Genomic DNA, 23,322 nt, shown 5'->3' with positions numbered 1-23,322 from the left:
TGGGGCTCGATCCCATAACGCTGGGATCACGCCCTGAGCCGAAGGCAGATGCTTAACCGCTGTGCCACTCAGGCGCCCCCCAAGTGTCTGACTCTTGATGTCGGCTAAGGTCATGGTCTCAGGGTCATGAGACCGAGCGCCGCATAGGGCTCCACGCTGGGCATGGAGCCTGCTTGGGATTCGCTCTCCCTCTGCCCCCCCCAAAAAAATTTCCTTTACATTGACATACATAGTTAATTATTCTTGTAAGAGGAGAATAATAGATTTGCTTCTTGTCTAATTATAATGTGAACCGTAGAACCCAGCCTCTCCAGTTCTCAGGATACTCATGTTCTCCACAGTCTAATGGTTATTGGTTGTCCATATGTGAGTGTGTTGATAGATGCCCTTAGGCTCAGAGTTCTGGGCCCTTGGGAACACCATGTGTGTGTTCATCAGTCAGGAGAGACTCAGGCTCCAGTCACTAATACATAGGTCCACTTTCAGTTTCTTTTCCTACTTTTAAAAACACAGGGATTTAATGGCCAGTATTTTATTTACGATATTTATGTCTGGATTCATAAATGAAATGGGCCTATCCATTTCTTTTCTTGTATGATCTGTTGTTGATCTGAGAACTAAGAATACCACCATGAAATGATTTTAATATCTTTTCTTATTTTTACATTTTCTTAAACAATTTGAAAAGGTAAGAGATGTTCTGGCCCCTGAGAGTTGCTGGGACACGTGTAAACCCTCTGGGCCCCTGTGTGGTTTTGAAGAGTCAGGTAAAAGGCATGGGGGGGGTACGATTGCCATTTTAGTTTCCTGGCCTTTGGTTTCTTTTTCTTTTCCTTCTTGTACCAGAACTTTTATTCGTGTTTTTCCTAAAAGTTGAGAGGATCTGATTTATTGTTGTACCGTTGGTAATAGTACTTTTCACTCCTTCTGAAATTCCTTACGTAGGAGTGCACAGCTGGAGCCCCTCATATTCACTGCTTCTGACCAGAGGTCGTGGCTTCTGACCCCCACAAGGCACCGCCATCCTGCAGCCCCCGTCTGTTGGTCCCCACGTTTCTAGACACCTCAGCCACGTGAGCGTGCCTGTACTGTATTAGGTGCCACTTTGCATTTTCACGTATATTGCCACAAAATTGTTTGTAGTATTTTATTTTTTTTAATCTCTGCTGCACTTTTAGCTATATCTACTTTTTCTCCCACAAATACATGTTCACATAGACAATCAGTCTCTAAAATGAGCGTATTTTATCCTTTTTGCAAGCTTTGCCCTTCTCGATCTTCTATATTGCTTTTTAGTTTCTTACTGTTCTTACTCCCGTTCTTCTTTTCTCTCTGGGTTCGTGCTTCTGATAACTCCTTGAGTTGGTCACCAAGCTCACGGGTGGCATTCTTTCCTAACAGACGCCCGCGCACATCCTCCCTCAGGCTGCTTAGCTTGGCACCCTCCTCATTGGCGGGGCTCAGGCAGGTGCATATTTTGAATGCTACCTGTGAATATAGACATTTAGGGCTACAAGTTTTTCCTTTCAATGCCACTTTAACTGCATCCTACTAATTTTTAGGGGATTTTAAATTAATTTTATTCTTAAGTTATTGTATAATTGACATTCCTGAAAGCATGGAAGCAGAAATAAAATTATACATTGTATTTTATTAGGTGAAAATGAGATTGTTTGTGGTCTACTGTGAGAATTTCCGGTCTTGAACAAATAAGCATTTTTGTTGTTAATAAAGGAAAACCCACAAACACCCAGGGTGGCTCTGGAAGCATCTATCCATTTAGATATGTAGTATTTTCTCGTTTTTATTATAGCACTTTTATGGTTCATATGTTGTTTAGTGCATTTTAAAAAATCTAAGTGACTGGAAACTTCCATCATCTTCTTGTTATTAGTGCTAACTGAATTGTACTGTTCTGTGATACGGATTCCTCAGTGTTTGCCGAGACTTGCTCCATGGCCTGTACAGAATGTTTCCAACATATATTCCACGCGTGCTTGGGAAGAATGTAGATTCCTGTCAGAGACGGGGTTCTCTGCAGCTCCATTTCACAAGCCTGTTTGCTACGTTGTTTAAATCCACTGTATGCTTACTGCATTATATCCATCTTCTGTCAATTACGGAGAGTAGAAGGTGAGATTATAATAGTACAGTCTTGGGGCACCTGAGTGGCTCAGTCGGTTAAGCGGCCAACTCTTGATTTCCGCTCAGGTCATGATCTCAGAGTCCTGGGATCCAGCTGGTTGAGCTGCTCTGCGCTCAGCAGGGAGCCTGCTTAGAATTCTGTCTGCCCCCCCCCCATTTGCTCGCGGGCTTTCTCTCTCAAATAAGTAAGTCTTTAAATAATAATAATATTAGTGTCGTCTCCCAAACCTGTAGTTCTGCCAATTTTACTTTATCAATTTTAAAACAATATGATTAGCTGCATACAAATTTAGAATCTTGCCTTCATTTGGCTAAAGTTTTTTAACATTTGAAAATGGATCTTCTTTGTATTAGTGCCTTTTACTTTCTACCTATTTTGTTGATCCTTTTGTTGTCAACCATTGGGCCTTATGCTTTGGTAGGTTTGGTTTTTTCTCTCCCCAAAGAGGCATACCGGTTTTTAAAGAGCATGTGGCATATTGCCATCATCAACGTTCTCCTTTGTTTATTCGATTACATTTATAATTACTAGTAATCTTCTTTCATGCTGTTTTATATTTGTCCTGCTTTTTAAAAGTGGTTTCTGTTGCTGTTCCCTCTTTTTTCTGTTCCTTTAGATCAACCAAGTTTTTAAAACGATTTTTTCCCCTCCGCTAACTTGTTTGGTATAACCCTCTATTTCTATTTGTGTGTGTTGATGTATTTAACTTACACTAAAAATAATCTACTCTTTGTTCTCTTTCTAAATGACCTATAACACTTTAACGTCCTTGTTTTACATATTATTGTCCAGTTTTAACTTTTTATTGCTACTCACATAAGATGTTAGGTTTTTTTAAGATTTTATTCATTTAAGAGAAAGAGCCCAAGTTGGGGGAGGGGCAGAGGGAGAGGGAGAAGCAGCCCCCCACTGGGCAAAGAGCCAGACATAGGCTCAGTCCCAGGACCCTGAGATCATGACCTGAGCCGAAGTCAGATGCTTAACCGACTGAGCCACCCAGCCGCCCTGAGATGTTAGTTTTTATACAATCAGTATTTGCTCTTAATTCAGTCACATTTACTTAGTTATTTGTCCACTAGTCCCTCGTGCCTCTCAGACTTTTACACGGAGGATTGTTTCCCTTCTTTCTGGAATACTTCCTTTGGAAGTTTCTTTAGTTACAGGGATCTGGTGGTAACGAACTCTGGTTTTGTCTGTCAGCACGCTTACACAACTGTGGAGTTTTCTGGTCCTCCAACTATGACCACAGATCAGAAGTATTCAGTCTTCTAATTCACCACCCATCCCCAGGTGCCCCGTGCCTCAGAGCCGCAGAAGCCTGGCTGCAGGATGGCTCTGCTGTGCGCGCTTGGGCTCTCCTGGCAGACATGAAGCAACGGTGTACGTATCAGGAGACTCCAGCTTGACCAACTGCACGTTAACAACACATGACCGTTCTGTGTACTCAAACCTAGAAAGTGTGGGACGTGTACAGAAAGTAATTCAGATACAGCACTTAAAACCGAGGGAACTCATGCTTTAATAGACACTGAAATCACAAAGGAAGGCCAAGTGCCTTAACAATCTCAATAAAAATATGAAGTTCTTTTTACATGGTAAATTTTGTAATATAAAAAGTTTAATGCCATCTGGAAACTGTAATTTACAAAAAAAAAGTCCACATAGGCCAAAGATGGCTAACACTGCATCCAAGAGGGGTGAGTGCCAAGTGGGGAAGGCGTCTGAGGAGGGGAGAGGTGACCGCCCGTGTCCTTACATGGGACATCTTTGAAAGGTCCGTTACAAACAAGGGCCCAGTCCACAAACCACATGTGCAATCACTGCAGGTAAAACAACAAAATGCGAGATGGAAACTATGCGATTTTCACCTTCTGTCTACTTACTAAAAGCAACCAGAGTATTGCGTGGTATTTTTTCCAAACGGAACTGAAACTAACAAAATGACTGTGGGAGGCGGTAGGATAGGTGCCTTACGGGGGACTTGCTACAGTGAGCACCTGCTGAGATCCACTGGGACAGCACGAGCAGCGTAAGGACAGTGTGTGCAGCACCCTGTCTCCTGCCGAGACCCAGCGAGTATCAGCGTGGACCAAGACACGTTTCAAACGGGATGCAGGTGAGAATTTTTTTCGTTTCACTACACACTAACGGGGATCAAAATGTAAGTTTAGAGCTAATTTTGTCTCGGTGTTTTGATTTAATTGAAATCAGCGAAGCAGTTGAATAGCTCACTGGTGCGAACTAAGGATCTACTACTGTTCTTTGCGGCCGTACCAAGGTTTCCAGGAGAGGGAGATTTTACTGCTTGTGTTGAGTGTATCTGCATCTGATGGGACAGGGGCAGGGCGTTCCAGTTTCCCGAGCTGAAAAATCTATCCAATGCTAACTGCATCTAGGGAGGAAAAGATATTTTTACAAATTTTACCCACATCCATTGGCTCATTCCAAGTGGGGCAAAGAGCCACGGACTCTTGCAGGAGTCATTTGCTTCTCTCCGCGTGGCTCACAATTCCCATGCATGCCAATTTTATCCACAACGTGACACTCACTTTCCCTAGACTGTAGAAACATAACGTTCTCATCATGTTGTCTGTCCCCTACACCAGGAGTCAGCAAACGTTTTCGTAAAAGGTCCAGTATTAGGTATTTTAGGCTTTGTGGGCCAAGAGGCAAAATCAAGAATATGATGCCAGTATTTATAGAACTATTTAAACACGTCAAATCCATTTCTATCATGGCTATAAAAACCCAGGCCTCTCACCAGATTTAGCCTGCGGGTCATCGTCTGCCAGCCCCTGATCTGTACAAAGAAATCTGTGAATTATTCAGTCTCACATCATTTGTAAGTGCATACGTTTTTCAGGGGAGCAGCCTGAAAAAGTTACTTTGATTTTGACGTCCGTTTCACTCATAAAGAAAACACCAAGACTAACAGTAAATATTAAGAAGTGGCAACTCTACAGTGATTTTTAGATCGGTCCTATCATTTTGTCATGTTTGCTTTCCTTCATCGAAGCTTCTATCTAGAACCAAAAAAACAAAACAAAACAAAAACCAAAAAACCCACACCATTTGGTTCTGCAACGTGAAACCTAAAACAACAATGTAGTTAGGACTAAAACCAGGTTGGGGTCCACAAGTCCTCCTCGCTGCTTGGTAACCACGGGAAGTGGTCTGGGTGGCAGAGGGCATGCACCGGAGGTGGGCAAACAGGTGTGCTCGCACGGGGGGCACAGACCCCAGGCCTGTCCTCCTCCAGGGCTCCTTGGCACTTGGGAAAGAGGCTGCGATTGCTGAGAAAGGAGCAGCCCGACTATCTACATGGGGATTCAGAAATTGACTGAGGTTTTGTTTTTGTTGCTGAGGACCTGATTTTGTTATCCAAATGCACAGTGCTAGAAACGTGCTTTCGTTTGCTACTCTGGTACTTTATTACCGTTTATTAGTTCCCTCCTGACATAAAGAACCTCGTAAGTGCTTCTTTATGAAGGATTTGTCTCCCAGTGTCGGGGTCAGGGCTAGAACGGGACATCTCGCCAACATGGCTGTTGGGGTAAAGGCAAAAACCTCCATGACGTAGCTCAGGAGAGTAACCCACTCAAGAAATATTCTCCTTTCCTTTTTCCAGGGCACACCGAGGAGCGGGGCAAGTGATCAGGGTATGTTTAGAAAGTGAGATCCTACCCCAGGTTAAGAACTCTACGTGGAGGTCTCCTGCCAGGCCTCGCCCGTCTACTCCATGTGGTGTGGGCCACGGGGCTGCCCACCTCTGTGGGACACCCCCTCGAGGGGAGGGTGGTTGGGTTTTCGTTTTAGAGTTATGTAAAAGGGGTTTAAATTCTCCCACTAAACTTAGTACTAATAGGATTTTTAGCATTTCATTTCTTTATAAGTTAATGCTCACCCGTACCCAGACTCCCTTTGTCTCCGCCCAGCTGGCAACAACTTCCATGGACTGTCATAGCCATAGGAAAAGCCCACCCGTTTGTCTAGGACAACACTTTCCGGAGTATCTGTTTCCCTGCTCAGCCACTACTCGGATGTCAATCCCCGCAAAAGCCCCCTGCTTCTCGGACTGTGGGTGTGAAAGTACTGCGGGAAGGGAGGGGCTGGTCCCGGTGAAGGTGAGGGTGCCCGAGCCGCTCGAAAACGGGGGCTGCCGGGTGGTGGGAGCCCGGGAACAGATTTAGAGAAGAGAGGCGTTCGAAGCCTGGAGTCGGGAGAAGAGAATAAAATGAAGCAGCTGCTAAAGGGATGGGAGCTGGAAGTTCCATTCTGGTTAAGTGGAGTCAGCCGTGGGTTGTTTTGTTTTTTTTTTTTTAATTTTTACAAGGAAACTGAATATTTCAACCTCCCCCCCCAAACTTGATAGTTACTTATTGATGACTATTCAAAATTTGACATTTTAAAAAATTTGAGCTTTTAAAAATAATGGCTATAAATGCAAAGTACTATTGATAATAAAACCGAGTTGTTTATCCACATACAAAAAAGGTCAATAATGTTTTAAAAGCACAAAGTTGCATTTTAAATCACAATTGCATAGTTCTAAAACGCCTGGAGAAGAGTTACATAAAATTTTTAAGAAAATTCAAGTTTGGTTGACAGTGGGGCCCCAAGGACATCTGCAGAGCTCGATGGAGCAGAGTGGCGTTCAGGAAGGAGGCGCGGCTGAACGTGAATTATTGCATTGCTACCGTGATGGGACGCGGTCAGGAGACCGAAATCGCTAGTTTCATGACACGTCATTGGCATTTTAAAAACCATTCTGTTTTTGGCTAATATCACACTTTCATGTAGAATTCAACTTAGATTTTATATATCCCACCCCCAACCAGCACCTGAAAGCCTTAAAAAAAGCTCTATTTGTATTTCTGTGTATAAAAGGTACTGCATATCTACCTCTTAGCAAAATATGTGCTCCCTTTCCTCTCCCCACCCCAGAACCATGACCGTTTTTGTACAAAAATCCTGTTGAAGAATCACATCAAAGATGAGAAGCAGGGAGCTCAAGGTAAACATTGGGTGACGTGTGTAGAAAATTGCCTGGGCCTCCCGTGCCGACCCCTCAGAAGTCCTGGCTCCCGGTGAGCGCGGCCGAGTCGCCAGCGGCCATGTGTGTGGTGGCCCGCGCCCCGGGGGCTCGCCCAGCGTGAGGTGGCTGGCGGTTGCGTGGGGTGACAGCACTCGGCCGAGGGGGGCAGCCCCCTGCGGCTGCTGCACCCTGAGTCCGCGGGTACAGAAGATGCTTTAGCATTTGGAGGAAGGAAAGAATCTTCCCGGGGACAGAAACTTGTAGCCGTTTCCAGAAGGCAGTCTCAGCGAGCGGGCAGGCGCGGGCGCCGCTGGCCCGGCGGGCAGGGGCAGCGCGCCCAGCGCGGTGGTCTCGGTGCGCCAGTGGCCGTTGGGAGGGGCTTTCTGGGGCGCCTCTCCGGGCGGCTGCAGGGACAGCTCCTTCAGTTCCAGCTTGTCCACGCCTTCCTCCTTCTTGCTGTGCCGCGGGGACAGATTGAGCAGACTGAGCACATCCCTCTTGGACGTCAGCGTGCCGGGGGCGCCCCGGAATATTTTCATGGGTCCCGGGGGGTGCTGGGGCGCGCTCTGCCAGAACATCTTGAGGTTGTGGACGGCCTGCACCTTCTCGTCGATGGCTGCCATCTTCAGTCTGTCCACGTCGGGGGCGTCGGCGGGGCTGGAGCGCGCCGAGCCGGCCGACGAGTACGACAGCGCTGGGGACGGCGCGCTGCCGGCCGGGGACTGGTGGCCCGAGCTCGGGGACGCGTTGCGGGGGGACTTGGAGATATGCGCGCTGTACGGAGAGCTGGGGTACTTGAGTTTGAAGAGAGGCTGGTCGCCGAGAGAAGTCTGGGAGTCGGAGCCGGGCGAAGGGCGGCCGCTGTGCTGGCTCGGGCTGTCCTTGACGGACGCCTCGGAGGCCGTGGGGCTGCCGTATCCTGAACTCACCTTAGGGAGGGACGAGCTCCGGGCTGGGGGCTTTGGCTTCACGGGACCCGGCGACGGCTGGCTCTTGGGGTGGGAGAGGGCCGGCTTGCTGAACGCGCTGGTTTCCGACGCGCGGAACACGGCCGCAGGGCTGGGCGCCGTGCCACCCTCCTCCGGGCTACTGCCCTTGCCGGCCTGGCCGCCGCCCCTCTGCAGACGCTCCACCGCGATGAGATGACTCTGTGTCTCCTCCAGAATCTTCTGTGCCAGCTCCTGCGGATCAAGCTTTGGGTTGCTTTCTTCTTGCGATTTCACGGTACTGTCCGTTTCCGTGCTGGACTGGTCTGATTCTCCCGTATCGGAACTGGCCAGCTTTCCCACCTTTTGGAAGGGGGAGTTTGGGCTGGGAATCAGAGTCATTTTAACTGGAGAATTCGGTGTGCTTACGCTCCCCTTGGAGCTTACGGAAACTTTGATAGCTCCAGCCGGCCCCATGCGGGCCTGTTGGTGATCTGGCGAGAAGCGCGTCTTTCTGTTTTCCTGGTAGGCCGCCAGAGGCTCTGTGCTGATGATGGAAAAGCCCTCGTATTCTTCTTCGTCTTTGCCGCCGGAAGGGCGGGTCTGGGGGGACAGCTGGCCCCGAGGAAGGGTAGATCGCTGTGGGTAGGTGTTCTTGGACCGGTCGTAGTCCTGCCGGCCGCGGGGACCCCCTGCTTCCGACCCAGCCTCGGGCTTGGAGACGAAGCTCATGGAGGAGGTGATGGAGCTCAGGCTGTACACGGAGATGGCGTCCGAGGCGATGCTGTCGGTGCCGGTGGGGGAGAAGGGGGGTTGCTGGTAGCTCAAGGGCAGGGCGTTGGAGACGGACTGCGCCGAGGCCAGAGACTCCAGGGAAGACGAGCTGTCGAGGCTGAGGCGCTTGGGCAGCTCAGTAGAATCTAAGACAAAACACAGGTGCCCCAAGGGCAGTTAGCATTCTCTGTGAGTGACCCTCTCAAGGGCAAGCGTGGTCACAGGCAGTGAAGCTGGCAGGGGGCCGTGCAAGTGCTGCTGCCATGCACGACCTGCGTTTATCTCACACTCCCGAAGCGCACGGTCCTGCTGGAGACAGTACACGTTACACAGGGCCAAGAACACTCGGGGGAACTCCAGGCCCAGCCGGCCCCGGCCCCCTACCACGCCGTCTCCACCACGCTCCCATCTCACAGGACACTGTCGGCCTCGGGCTCCGACCCAGGCCAGCAGCCAGTCTGTGGGGTCCCCGGTCCTAAGCCCACAGCCACAACCCTCCACATTTCAGCGGCTCCTCAGGGTCATTTACACTCACTGTCCGCACTGCCTGTCCTCCCATTTTCTCTCAACCCGCTCCACTCAGCCTCTGTCCTCCCCAGCTCTTGTAATGGTCAGCAGGGGCACCCGCACCCCCAAACCCAGTGTTCCCTGCTCAGGTCTGCAGTCGGCCCCCTGCCCTTGCTGACCGCTCCTTCCCGGCCCCGCTCACGCCTGCGACCTGGGAGGCCCATGGTGCTCGGACATCACCCGCCCCCCGTGAGGCCTGCACCCCTTCTCTGTCTCCGTGAGGGCCTCTGCCTGAACCTCAGCCTCACGTACCCAGCAGGCAGGGTAGCTTGTCTAATGGAGATTTCTGAACCGAACGAGTCCGAGATGGAACTCAAACCCCCTCCTCCTGCCACTTTCAAGGTCTCTGCAGAAGGCAGTCCCCTTCCACCTTTGTTCCGAAAAACAAGGCATCACCTTTGACCTGCCCGTTGTGTCTGACTCACATCCTTTAGCGGATCCCGCTAGCTCTGCCTTCGATCCTCGGCCACTGCTCTGTCTTCACGCTTACAGTTGGCTCGGCCCCCGAAAACTGCCTGCGGCCTGAGCCACGGGGCACCGGCTCCTCCCTAGTTCGTCACCCCGCTGCCACCCTATCTCATCCCTTTCTCTGCACGTCTTCACGGCCCTTGGCAGCACCCGACTCTACCACGTGCTATCGTTGTAAGTTAGCGGGGGGCGGGGGGGTCGTTCACTGCTCTTGCACAGTCCCGAACACATCCACACAGAATACTTCTCCGCTTTTCTCCTCCTTCCCCAAACGCAACCAGGTTTGTGCTGGAGTCTGCTCCGGGGGGCACATGGGGGGCGCTTACCGAAGAGCGCGAGCAGAGACTGCAGGGCAAAGTGCATGGTTCGCCGATTGGCTTGTTTCCCGGTTTTCAGGATGACTTCCTCCTGACCCACTTCACAGAGATCGAACCCTAGAGGAACAAAGGCTGTGAATCTCTGCTTCCGCAGGGACGCGTCCGTGTCCTGAGAGGAGCCACAGGGCCGGTGCCCCGTCTCCCGGGAACCTCCGCAGCCCCTCGGCCAGCGCCCGGCCTGTGAGCCGCACCCTCGCCCAATACCCGCGGGGCCTGCCTCCCTCCGGCCCCTTCCCGGAGCACCGGCCGCCCTCTTGCCCTGAGCTCCGTTCTCCGCCGCACCGTGAACACGAGCTGCCTTCTCCATTCTCTCCCGGAACAGTCCGCTGAGGGACCGTAGGAGGGACGGAAACTGGCCAGGCCGCTCAGCACCGGCCCAGCATTTAAAGCTGCTGCCTCGGAAGGTGCAAGCTTCTCAAGGACGTGGTCGGCGGCCGCCAGCAGGGCTTTGAAACCAGCGGCCTGTGACCACGGCCAATCCGCCCTCTCGGCGGAGCCACCCTGTGGGGACGCACTCTGTTCGCTGAAGCCCAGGGGGCCGTCCCCACACGAGGTCCCGCTGAGACCCGGGGCACACAGCAGAGGGCAGGAGCCTGCCGTGCGGGAGGCAGCCCCGTCCCTCCGGGAAGAGCACGGCTAAGGGTTGTGTGGCAGACGGAACCGAGGGGCTGCGGAGCTGGCGGCCCTGCACGTGCGCGCTCAGCCCCTGGCCGGGCACATTGCCCGACACATGACAGGTGTTCAGAGAAAAGCTTGGGAAGTGAATGGTTCCCAGGCAAGTCATACCGGCATTTAAGTGGCCAGGAGGGCAGCTTACAGCCTCTTGTGTGGTATTTTATCAAAAAATGCGTCTATTAAGGCAGCAATTCTGCCAGGAGCTGCCTCAGCCGTGTTACAATGTCAAAAAAGGAAAAGTAAGTGTCCCGGATGAACAAGGATCCTGGTGCGTGCAGTTCTAGGTCCCTGGCGTCAAATCAGACCCCGTTTCAATAGTACGATAGAGACTGACCTTGAAACCGTTATTTTATGACTTTGTTTTCTTTAGCTTTTTTTTTTTTTTTAAAGAGACTTTATTTGACAGAGATAGAGACAGCCAGGGAGAGAGAGAACACAAGCAGGGAGAGTGGGAGAGGAAGAAGCAGGCTCATAGCGCAAGAGCCTGATGTGGGGCTCGATCCCGTAACGCCGGGATCACGCCCTGAGCTGAAGGCAGACGCTTAACCGCTGTGCCATTCAGGCGCCCCTGTTTTCTTTAGCTTTTAATCATGGCTTGACTGCCAACAGTGCGGACATCCAGCAGCTTTCTATCTAGGTGAGGACTGGACGTGAGAGGGATGAAACCAAAATGCCGGGCCATGGAACAAGGCAGGGGGGCCACCTGCAAAGTGCGTGGAAGTGCTGGACCCTCCGAGTCCGCCGTCTATACACGAGAGCTAGGGAAACACCGAGGCCCCGGAGGCCAGCTTCACCAGTGGACACGAGGGGAGAGGAGCGTTCCCATCGGAAGTGCAGGAAGCAGCTGAGGACGCCGCCTTACCTAGAGCCGCCAGGAACTCGTGGCACCCGGGGAGGCGCCAGAGCTGCACACTGATGGAGACCTGAATGGGGGCCGAGGCAAAGTCCTGCTCCTTCTCGCCGGCCTGCAGCTGGACCAGCACCTGGTGGAGCTGAGCGAGGAGAAGGGCGTGAGCGCGCCGCCTTCCCAGTGCCGCCTTCCCTCCGGCCCGCCTAGGATGTGTCCCCGCGTTACTCCTGTGTCACCTGCTACCGTCATCCCTGATGACCTTAATGTGTATCGCACTGCACATGCCTTTTACGATGCCTCAGGCCTGCTGTCCTGTCTCCTCTCGGGATGCTGGGGCTCGGGGACCAGAGGGGGTGGGTTGTAGGACTGGTCATCTCCCTCTCTCTCTCCTTAAGTCCCCTTGACGCTCTTGAGTTACACGGTGAAGAGGAGCCCGGCGTCCCATCCCAGAGCCTCAGCACTCGGGGAGGAACCCATACGCCACCTTCAAGGGCCCTGGGTGCTTTGGGTCCCGAGTCTACTCGGGGGCCCCGTGTGGTGGGTTCTCCGTGTCACTCGCTCAATGTCACTTCTGCCCCTGCTGTGCTGGTGGAACTTGAGAGGTCAAATCGAGAACACAAGAAGGGTGGAGCAGGAAAGGGGGAGCTAGAGCAGAGGAAGGGGGCAGCGGCTGCACCGGTGGCCCAGGTCATGGTGGCCCGGAGCTCATGGGGGCGCGTGCACGCAGCTCTGAGCGACAGCACATGCGCCTGAGCTCAGAGCTGTGCAGGGGACGCAGGGGGGGTGGGCGGGTTGAGGGGCTCACCTGACAACAGTTGCTACTTAAAGTCGTACTCACCATTCCAACCATATTTTTAACAGCCTTCGGCCAGCAGATTATAAGAAAAGAAAGAAAAAGAGAGAGAGAGAGAAGAGAGTTTAGACTCAAGCACAGGTTGTTATGCAACACGAGCTGATCGCTGCTTTAGGAAGCGCCACAGCAGGCCCGCGGTGGCTCTGACCGGGAGGGGAGAGGAGCGAGAGTCAGCAGGGACACACAGGAAAACGAACAGCCACACCAGGCCAGACGCGGTCAGGGGCAGCCGGGCCCTCCCTTCTTGCCAGGAGAGGAGCGGGGCAGGCAGGGCTCGAGTGGGGAGGGGGCACAGAAGGCGTGGACAGGCCACTCTAGACACCAAGGGCCACGGTTCCAGAGTGACTGCAGAAATAGCCACCATCTGCCGGCCCCTGGGGCAGCCGGGACATCTGCCTGCGGCCCGGAGGGACAGTAGGCAGGAAGCCCCTGTGATGCCACAAAATGCAAGAAATTAAGCAGCTGGCTTTTTGGACTCAGCCTTGCCCTGCAAATGTAATTCTAACGTTCTCTTTTTGTAGAGCATAGGCTTCCAGGCCTCCTGGGTCCAAGATGTCTTGATGTGCCATGTTCTAGAAGTGCCTTCCTGATTCTCTTCAACAAGGAGACATAACACGCTCATTGAAGAAGGGGCCATGTCATTGGGCTCTGTTCCGAATCTGGGCTGGAAACCACCCTGGGGAGGTGGGAGGCTCCAGGCACCACGCAGATTTTCAGAGGCTAATCCCAGACAGAGAGCTGTTTCCACACACAAGTATTTCCATGTACAATGCAATCTGGTCGATCATAGTGACGTTTACTGTTTTTTCACACTATTACACTACGAGACGACCAAGGGACTGTTCCGTGCTCTTCACGGATGCTACACCAGCCAGAAGCCCTCCCCCACACAGAGGGCACCCCGGGGCTCACAGTGTCCCTCCTTCCCCTTGTTCCAGACCCTCACTGGCCAGTAGGGAGATCGGGAGCCCTGAGGCCAAGCTGGGAAGGGCCTACATGATGGGAAGAGTTAGAGTCCTCCTGATTCCTGAAATAGATCTACGTTCCCCTAGAAGAAAGCATGTTTGTAGAAACTGCTAAGCAGTATCTTGCATTAGAGTTGACTTTGTGCTCAGTGCTATGCCCCAGCGGCTACTGTCCCGGGCAGGGTTAAGCACCAGGAACCCTACAGGGTACCTGGCAGGCTGGCCCCACACCTGCTGGCTGAGGGAGTGTGGCTGTAACACTTGTCCAGCAGCGGAAAAAGCTGGCGGGGGCGGGGGGTGACAAGGTGCAGGAGGCCACTGAATGGACAGTTCGGGAAAGGGCCTGAGACTGCAGGTGACAGAGGCCTCTCTCGGAACCCAGAGCCCAGAGAGGACAGGCTCTTGCCCCCTGGGCGGGTGCACGCCTAGGGGACTGTTTCACCCCCAGCCCTCGTCTTTCCCTTCTAGTCACAGAGGCTGAAAAAGGCAGTAATACCCTGTCACTTGCAGATTCCCAGGTAGGCCAGGGCACCCCGTCTCCCCAGCTCGGCCCGGCGCTCAGGCCTGGGCTCCACTGCCCGGCTCCACTCACCCGACTGATGAGCTGCTCGCCCGTCTCCGAGGCTGTGATGAGCTTGCAGAGGGCTTGCAGGGCAGGGTTGGGCAGACCTACACCGAGAAGAAGGCGGGTGTCACCCAGAGGGGCCCGCGCACCCACAGCCCTGCTGCCTCCCCAGGCCAAGAGCCTGAGACATTCCCCATCCGTGGCATGTGGGTCTCTAACTTGAAAAAGGAGACAAGGATCCCAGAGAAAGGCCAGTCCTCCAGGGGCGTGACGGGCCGCGGGCGCCCGCCGCTGCCCCGGGTGTGGCCCAGCAGCTGCGGCAGATCCAAGGCTGCCGAGTAGATACGGAGCCAGCTGCCATCCTCCCAGGCTCGTCCGTGAGCCCGGGGAGGCCGAGCGGGGCTGGCGTCCTGCTGTTTTGGATCACCTCCCGGCTTGGACCCCTGGCTCCCTCCCCGCCAGCCGCCGCAGCCCCGCCCAGGCTCACCCAGCAGGGACTGGACAGCGCTGCTGCACTGCTGCAGCCGGTCGCCGGGGTCGGAGGTTGGGAAGAAGACGGCCGCCGGCAGGCCGCTGGCGGGGGGGTCCAGCCGGAAGCCCACGGCGGTGAGGAGCGCCTGCCAGCCGGGGATGCCGCCCACTTTGTTCTCCACGCTCTGCTGGGACGTGTACATGGCGTTGCGCTGCCCGTTCTGGATGCGCTGCAGGGACTTCTCCACCTGGAGGGGAAGGGCAGCGAAGCGCTGCTCCGGTCAGCGCTGGCCCTGCGTCCTCTCCCACCGCTCTGGGGACACGCGAAGCCCCGCGGGGAAGCCGGGGTTACCCTCTGCCCCCGGGGCGCCCCGGCCTGCGGACCCAGGCCCTGTGGCAACGGCCCAGCTGGCGAGGGAGGGGACGAAGGGACAGGCTGTCACTGTCCCAGCACCAGCGAGGCTGGGAGAGTCCGAAGAGCTCTGCGCCTTCCCTGTCCCACTCCTCCTGCCCCAGGCTCCCCTCCACAGACACTAAAATCCCCCTCAGGCCAGGGCCTGCCCTAAACCACGGGATGGTTCCCCATCACTAGGATAAACCTTCAGACCCTCCAGAACCCCCCTTCACGGCCCGCAGCCCTCACGTCCACCGAGCAGCACCCATCCCGGGGCCGCGGCTGGCGGTGCCCCTCTTCCCCGGACCTCTGAGTCACCCTCCATCCCACAGCAGTGGCCTCTGGAACGGACGCCTCCCCCTTCACCCCTTAAGTACCCCTCCCACCTGCCAGGGCCTAAACCCGTGCCTGGCACTTCTTCTCTAAGCCTCATCATAACCTGAAACAGAAGTTTTACCCCCCCCCNTCTGAGTCACCCTCCATCCCACAGCAGTGGCCTCTGGAACGGACGCCTCCCCCTTCACCCCTTAAGTACCCCTCCCACCTGCCAGGGCCTAAACCCGTGCCTGGCACTTCTTCTCTAAGCCTCATCATAACCTGAAACAGAATTTTTCCCCCCCCCCCCCAGAGGAGGAAACCAGGCTCAGCGAGCCAGGTGACTTGCCCAAAGCTTCATGGCCCAGAAACAGCGGCAGTGCGGGCCCCAGGACCTTGGCCAGGAGGCCACACACACCCCCATGACAAGTCATCCCCACTACTCGACCGACTAGCTCCACCTGGGGGTCCCCTCCGCCTGCTCATGTACCCTGGAGGCAGGGACAGGCTGCAGCAGCTCTCGAGGGCAGCAGCCCGCGGGGCGCGGTGGGGCTTACCAGGTGCAGCAGCACTCGCAGGGCGTCGCGGGCGCGCTCCGGGTGCTGGAGGATCTCCGTGAGGGCCTGGCCGATGAGCGATGACGGACTGTTCAGCTTCACGTCACTCCCGATGAGCATGAAGCCTGGGGAGAACACAGAAGGGCATCTCGGAGCCTGCCCTCCCCTCGGCACGGCAGCTCCGGCTGGTCCCCACTCCGTGGGGCCTCGCAGCCACCCTGCCCCCAAGAGGGGCCTGCCCCACGGACAGGCTGCGGGAGACCTCATGCACTGGGGGGCCCGCCTGTGCCCCTGTCCCCTCCCCTTTAAGAATCAACACGGTTTCACGGCTCATGACTGGTGAGCACGGTTTTGCCATGGAGGTTGCTCGGGAAGGGGCCTCTGCTCTCCTGCTGTGCGGGGAGGGAGGGCAGGGAGAGGTCGCGGGTCCCCAGGCTGAGGGCCTGGGCTGTGTCGGCAACACGGCCCTGGCTGGGTGAGGCCGCACTCTGTGGGGTGGCAGCCTGTCAGGAGGCCCACAGGCCATCCCTTGCCCCACCTCCCGTGACCAGATGTCCCAGAGAACATTCTCCCTTCCCTCCCAGACCTGCGAGCCCCCAGGGCAGGCCCACCCAGAGCAGGTGCTGTCGGCCCTCCAGAACGTGCCGTATGCGTGTCACAAGACATGGAACCCACTAGTCCAGACTGTCTCAAGCACGGACACGGAGTTATCACTCCCGGGCACCAGTGAGGATGCCGAGCTTCAGAAAGGGTAAGTAATCTGTGCAGGTCACAGAGCCCGGAAGTGGAACTAGGTCAAACCCAAGTGTTCCGGTGACGGAGCCTAGGGACTTTCTACCACAGGGCTCTTTGCCACCGTCCTGGGACATCACATGAGGGCGCCATAAAATGGGTCAAGTGGCACGCTCCAGTCCAGAAGTCTACACTCACACTCCCGTGGCCGGCTGTTCTGCTCCCTAGTCAATGAGGCTACTTCAGGGGCACCTGGGTGGTGCAGTCGGTTGAGTGTCCGGCTCTAGACTTCAGCTCAGGTCGTGATCTCGGGGTCGTGAGATCAAGCCCCGCGTCAGGCTCTGTGCTCAGTGGGGCGTCTGCTTGAGATTCTTTCTCCCTCTCCCTCTGCCCCTCCCCCTGCTCATGCTCTCTCTCTCAAATAAATAAAATCTTAAAAAAAAAAAAAAGGCTAATACCACAGTGACAAAAGACCAGTTTGGCAGAAGGCATGCATCTCCGCAAACAAGGCCCTCTCCCCGCACCGCCCCACTCCGCCTCCCCCCACTGCCCCGGCCCTCCCCTCCCCACCCCCACTGGGAGGCCGTGAGGACCGAGCCCTGGGGGCCCCTGCCAGGCGCCGGCCCGCGGTCTGTGCTCCTACCTGCCCAGTTGGAGGGGTGAGAGAAGGCCTTGCTGCTCTGCACCACCTTCATGGCCTCCCCCAGGGCGCCACTGGCTTTCAGGCCATTGAGCAGGGAGGAGTAGAAGGCGTGGAGAAACATCTTGGAAGCCGCCACCGGCACAGGCCACAGAGACACGAGAACGCACTGCGCGCCGGCAGCCAGGAAGGCCCGTGTCAGCGCAATGACCCCATCAGCCGTGACCTTGCTGTTCGACTCTTGCGAGGAGCCGAGGACCACCAGCTTCACGGCCAGCCGCAGGTCCAGGACGTCGGCGGCCGTGAGCAGCAGCTCCTGCAGGGGCGGGCAGTCCGAGATGCTCTCCCCATCGCTGGCGTCGTCCTGCACCCGCAGGGACTCGGGGATCGTGTAGGGGTGGCCGAAGGAGCTCTTGCTGCCGGCAGGGTTGCCGTCGGCGCTGGGCGTGAGGACCAAGGCCGACAGTTTCCAGGAGATGTGGGTGGCAAAGTGGACGCACTCGGCCTGGCTCAGGGCACTCATGACCCTTTCTTTGGTGGCCACGCTGCCCACCAGGGGCTGGCAGCCCAGCAGCTCGGACACCATGTAGGCCTCCTCCTCAGCCGACGGCATCGGCCCCCACAGCCACCTGTCCATCACCGCCGACGGGAGCTTGGGGTTGCCCACGACAGCCGCCATGGACGTGGAGCTGGAGTACGTGGGCGGGTTCTTCCTCAGGTGAGACTAGGAGGGAAGACAGACAAGCAGACCACCCGGCCCGTCAGACCCGGCCGAGCCGAGGCTTCGGTGAGCGCAGGGCTCGGTCCAGCTCGGCTACACCTGTGCTCCCAGTAACCTCACTCGCTCTCCTGTTCGACACGGTTTTCAGCCAGGTGCTCGGCCTACTGAGAAGCACACCTGCTGTGACAAGCTCTTGAAAATCAGCACTGGATCTCAGGAAGGGCCCTTCCTGTTTGTCAAGCCCTGGGGGGCGCTGCGGCAGGAGGCGAGGGGGGATGGTGCTGACCTGCCCCACGCGCCTCACCCCCACAGATGTCCCTGCGGGCCCCGGAACGGGGGGGGGGCCACCCCCGATGAGTCAGGGCTCTGAGGGGGGCAGAAAGCAAATCAGTGTCAGCGCAGACGAGGCCCATCGAAGCCCTGTACGGCTGCCACATGCTGAAGAGATTATACTTGTCAGCCGTTTCATGTGCTGCCGAAGAAAAACATCACTGAATTATAAAATCAGCATAGAGAAGTCCAGCAAAGTTCTGATTTCCCCTCAACAAGGCCTTTTGATGCTTTCTGGGAAATATCAAGTATCAAATTATTTCAAAATAACCTTCTGACGGCTCCACAGTGGTGATGCCTCAAACTCTGGGTATGAGAAGTGCCTGTCGGGCATCTGTCAAGAGACGAGACTCTTCCACTCCCCGGCTAGCTTGGCAAACAGCCAGCTTACTGTGGTCGCCGTGAAACGCTCTTCACACGGGCCATCTCTGAGCCCCAGGGTGCTTCTGGCAGCAGGCGGGCGAGCGGCACTCTGAGTGGGACAGTGGCTGACGAGGCCAGCTCACTTGGCATCTGGGATTCATGGTCAGCCACGGACATGCCAAAAACTCAGAGAAAATAATTTCTTTCACTTTGGACTGATTCTGTCCCACGAGAAAGTTCCCATTCAGCCAAAGAAAACAGTCAAAACTAAGATTTCCAAAACCCTGTGAGCCAGACACTGACCTGGTTTGAACCATGTCAATGACCTTGGTCCCCAGAGGTCCTGTGGGGGCCGCCCACACCCAGGGTCCAGGGTTGGATTCCTGAATGAGCCACTTTCTCCCACTGGGAGGAGCCCTGTGTGACCCAGCTCTCCTGGTGGTCCGCGGGGCTCTGAGGGTACGTTCAAGTTTGAAGACTGAGCAGGACAGCCGGGGCAGCCACAAGCACGTGCCCGGCGGCTCAGGGTCCGTGAGGGTCTGAAGGAGCTTGGAGAAGGGGAAGAGGGTCAGGGTTGGCTGGAAGGCTCTTCGATCAGGTGGGCGGGCCAAGGGGGGCTGTGGGGTGAGACCTCTGATTCTGCGGACAGCCCACCGTCGCCCTCTTGATTTTCACAGACATTGCTGCTCACGCTGACTCTTGCTGAATGAGACCCAGATTCCTGTCTGTCCCCTGAGAGCCACCTCATTTGTGTTCAGTTCTCTCATGGCCTGTGGGACCCTTTTCCACTTGACAGTCATCGTAACTGTCTGCCATCCCTGCCTGCGGCCCCTCTGCCGTGGGCACACGTGGTGCCCAGTCAGGGGTCGGCATGCGGCCAGCCGGCGCCAGGGGAAACCAGCTTCCTCAGATGCTCGGCCTGGCCTCGAGCCTGACCCAGTGCCCCGGGGAGCTCACAACCCTGATGTCATGGCAAAGACATTTTGAAAAAAATGACACAAATCATGGCTTCCGGAGATAGCAAAGACCGATGAGGAGTCAGGGGGGCTGTCTCCCCCATCGGACAGGTCGACTCCAAAGGCAGCCTCCCTGGCCGCAAACTACAGGATGAGCACTGGGAGGAGATCCCACGCGGCCCCCCGGAGCCCCGTCTGGCCGGGAAGGCCGCGCTCCAGGACCGCACAGCCGGACACCCGCAGCGCCTGAGGCTTACCTTGGACTGTGGGCTGAGCGAGCGGATGGAGGGGACGGCGATGAGGGCAAAGCGCTCGTACAGGTACTCGTTGGAGGAGCTTCCCTTCAGGAGGGCGAAAGGGATGAGGTAGAGCTCCCCCTCCAGAACCAGGACCAGCTGCCGGTGGCGGCCCACGGGCCCGCTGGAGTGCATCAGGCCCTGCAGGGAGGCAAGGGGCGACTGAGTCCGGGCCCGCAGGCGGAGGCCTGCACGCACTGGGCACTACCGGGCTGGGAACCAGATGCGCCCGGGAAGCACCCAGCAGGCCCACAGTGTCCATGCGGAGAGGGTGGGTGGTAGCTTGGGGTGCTGCCCACGGGAGCATCACCAAGGGGGACTTCTGGCCAAGGAGGAGGTCGGGGGCCGGTCTCTTTGAGCCTGCATGGCGGTGGGGGGAGACCGGGTCACCAGTCAAGGATGGGGATGGCCCACAAAGACAAGGACCGGCCCCAGTAGGTCTACGGGACACAAGGAGTTGTCCCAGGAAGAGCCCTGTGAGTCGTGACGTACCCCAGAGGACCAGGCCGGGGGATGCTACATTGGTCCAGAAACCCTAAGAGCAGTGACTTCTCACGAGAGGCAGTGACACCGGGACCCCCAGACTGGACCCAGGCTGAACACGAACAGAGATCAAGTGGATGCCACTGCCACGCAAGGGGATGCCGCCGGAGCCTGCTGGGGGACAAGACTGTATGGGAGCACGGGCCCAGCCCTGTCCCCCTCACTCCCGCTGGCCGGCCAGGCGCAGTGCCCCCCGGGGCGCCACCCTGCTCCGCAGGAGTGACCGCACACGCCTAATCTGCCTGACGTGCTGCTGTGGGTGCTGTGCTGAGGCTGGTGCCAGGCGCTCAGCCAACCCCAAGTGACATGTGCCTGGCAGGCCCTTCAGTCTGTGCAACCCCCCTGTGGCTTTTTCTTTTTTAAAAAAAATTGTAGATGCATCTAAAGAAAGCAGAACAAAAACAGGCCAATCTGTTTGTTGTTTGCTTTAAGAGCTATTTCCCAAGAAGGGGTAAAAGAATCACTGTACGACGACGACGATGGAGGAAGTGGGGCGTGTCACACTGCTTGTGGTGAATTCTGGATCGGCACAGGGAGGTGAGGAGGGCTGGGGGCCTGCAGTCAGCTCCTGGGCCCGGTGGGAGTTCCCACCGTGGCCACGCTGAGCGCCCCCGACCCCGGCCCTGGGAAGCCGCTCTGGAGGGCTGAGCCACCCACAGCTGCCGCGTGCTGAGCAGACCTGGAGGGTGGGCCAGAGGAGCTGGGCTGATGGCGCCCTGACCTCGGCGATGGGTCAACAGCCGTAACAGTGACGACCACTCGCTGCTCAGCGGGGCCCCTCCTGCCCGACGTGTGGGCAACGTGGGGGCTCAGGCCACCTGCCATGTGCAGTACCAGACCCATCCTCGGCTGATCCAGGGTCACCAGGCATTTGTTGGCCAAGACACCCGCCCCACCTTCGCAGGCCTTCCTCGACTCCTGCTGCCAGGGGCCAAACCCCAATAAGTCTCTGTCAGGTGCCACCCCACAGGCCACTGAGTTCCCTGGGACACACACCACTCCTGAGCAAGTCCCTAGTCACAAGAGCACCCGTGCGTGTGAATTGAAGGCCAACAGAGGAGTGCCGGGGGCGGGGGTGACTCGGAGGCTGGAAGCCCTTGGGAGAGGTGTTGCCGGCAGGGTCTCTGGAAGGACTCTGCAAACTCCACCTGCAAGACCGTATCTGGGGCATCAGCCTAAAGACCGGCGAGGGCCTGTCCCTGAACGCAGTGCGGGTGTCTTCTCTGACAAGGAATTCCGATCTCTCTGAGGGGCCGTCCGTGTGGCGCTGGCCTGGGCAGACGAGGCCCGTGGGGTAAACAGAGAACAAGGCTGGGGAGAGACACGGAAGCCAGACTGTGGAGGGCCCCGCCCGAGGTCAGACAGGAAAGTGTGGCTCCCACAGGCTGTAAGCACCCGCCGTGCATTCTCTGTGGACGAGCTCCACCGAGGCGTTCAGAGGTAGCCTGCATCACAGGTGATGGGGCCGCACACGCTAATTCAGACAGGGAGAGATGCACGGAGAGAAGGGGACAGGAGACTTGCCAGGACTTGGTGAAGAGTGACCTCAGTGGTGAGGAGAGGGAAGTCTCTGGAATTCTAGCCTGGAGATGGGGAGAGTTTTATCTGAATGAACAGAGTACTCCAATTCAGAGATCTGGGTCCTCTCGGAATGGGACCTGTGGCTGGGACTGAGCTGGCACCTGCACACGGCCCTGGGCGAGGCCCCACGTGGGACCCCTGTCCGGGCAGCACGGAAGGAGGCGAGCGCCAGCAGCACTGGCTCGCAGGCAGACGGGCCGCACAGCAGAGTGACAGCTCCAGTTAACAGACGGCAGGAAAACGGATTGAACACGCTGGAAAAGATGGCCTGGAAACGGTCTTCTGAATTCTGCCTCCAGGATACACGAGCATTGCCCTTGTACTGAAAGATTAGCTATAATCCAATGTGAACTTGAAAATGGAAAATGAAGTGATGTCTCTATCCAAATTACATATCATCTATTAGGTAGAAAAGGAGAGACAATTCAGGGAAAGGCTTCTCTGCGCTTCCAGATGTCAGTCTAGAAAGGGTATTTGCTGGCTTAAGTCCTGGGTTTGAGAGATAAAAGGGCTCAGCATCAGCCACACATCAGCAACTAACAGTCCAACAAATTCCAGCAAAGACTCAGACTTTATGACCTCTGAAGTTTCTAGAAATGGATCTTTTGAAGGAGACCAAGACAACAAGGCAGGGGTGCTGAAACCTGTCTATTCCCGCAGCGATCCTGCCCATCCCAGTGCATTCCAGGCCCAGGATGGAAACGGGGACACGGAGTGCCCCAGCAGGGAGGCCCGGCCGCAAGGGGACTCGGCTGAGCCCAGTCTTGGCAGAGGGGGACAGCTGTTCCTTTAGCCAGGGCAGGCGGTGGGCACCTGCAAGTGGGTGTGGGTGGCTATTGTCACTTTACAGACTCTCAGCTCCCCCCGAGGCCCCATCAACACCTGCCCGGTGACTGGATTCCTGCAGTGGGGTCTTCGATAGAGGCAGCTCGGCCTGGCAGTTCCTCGGTGGAGGGCACAGAGGGCGATGCCAAGGGAAGAGGAGTTCCTGGGGGCCCGGGTCAGCGGTATGTGTGTGTGGAGACATGCAGCGGGGTCCAGACTGTGACCCTGCCGACAACCTCCCCAAAGCCCTTTCCCCATGACAGCCAGGGCCCGCGCCCCCCGTGCTCTCGGCGGGCCTCCTGCCCAGCAGGCGCCGGGCTCTGCACGCCCTTGCCAGCGGAAGTGAGCGTCTGCCCTCCTGCCCCCACGCACAGGGTGGCCTTTTCCTGCCGCAACT

The 23,322-nt window shown here is 56.3% G+C and overlaps 1 protein-coding gene across 1 annotated transcript in view; it reads right to left on the bottom strand.

Annotated features, from left to right (window-relative positions):
- Nucleotides 1-3,610: 3,610 nt before the first annotated feature.
- Nucleotides 3,611-23,322, bottom strand: part of TTC28 (tetratricopeptide repeat domain 28) — a 585,777-nt gene continuing 566,065 nt past the window's right edge. The window contains exons 15-23 of the mRNA XM_034638030.1: nt 19,938-20,117; nt 17,314-18,034; nt 15,939-16,063; nt 14,689-14,920; nt 14,229-14,305; nt 12,657-12,680; nt 11,831-11,960; nt 10,243-10,350; nt 3,611-9,027 (exon numbers count right to left, since the gene is read on the bottom strand). Coding sequence (XP_034493921.1) covers nt 7,397-9,027; nt 10,243-10,350; nt 11,831-11,960; nt 12,657-12,680; nt 14,229-14,305; nt 14,689-14,920; nt 15,939-16,063; nt 17,314-18,034; nt 19,938-20,117 — 3,228 coding nt within the window. The 3' untranslated portion in view covers nt 3,611-7,396. The remainder of the gene's footprint in view (nt 9,028-10,242; nt 10,351-11,830; nt 11,961-12,656; nt 12,681-14,228; nt 14,306-14,688; nt 14,921-15,938; nt 16,064-17,313; nt 18,035-19,937; nt 20,118-23,322) is intronic.

The sequence above is a fragment of the Ailuropoda melanoleuca genome, chromosome 12 (genome assembly GCF_002007445.2).
Source record: "Ailuropoda melanoleuca isolate Jingjing chromosome 12, ASM200744v2, whole genome shotgun sequence".
In the NCBI taxonomy this organism is placed as follows: Eukaryota; Metazoa; Chordata; class Mammalia; order Carnivora; family Ursidae; genus Ailuropoda; species Ailuropoda melanoleuca.
This window is presented reverse-complemented; position numbering and strand designations above follow the sequence as displayed.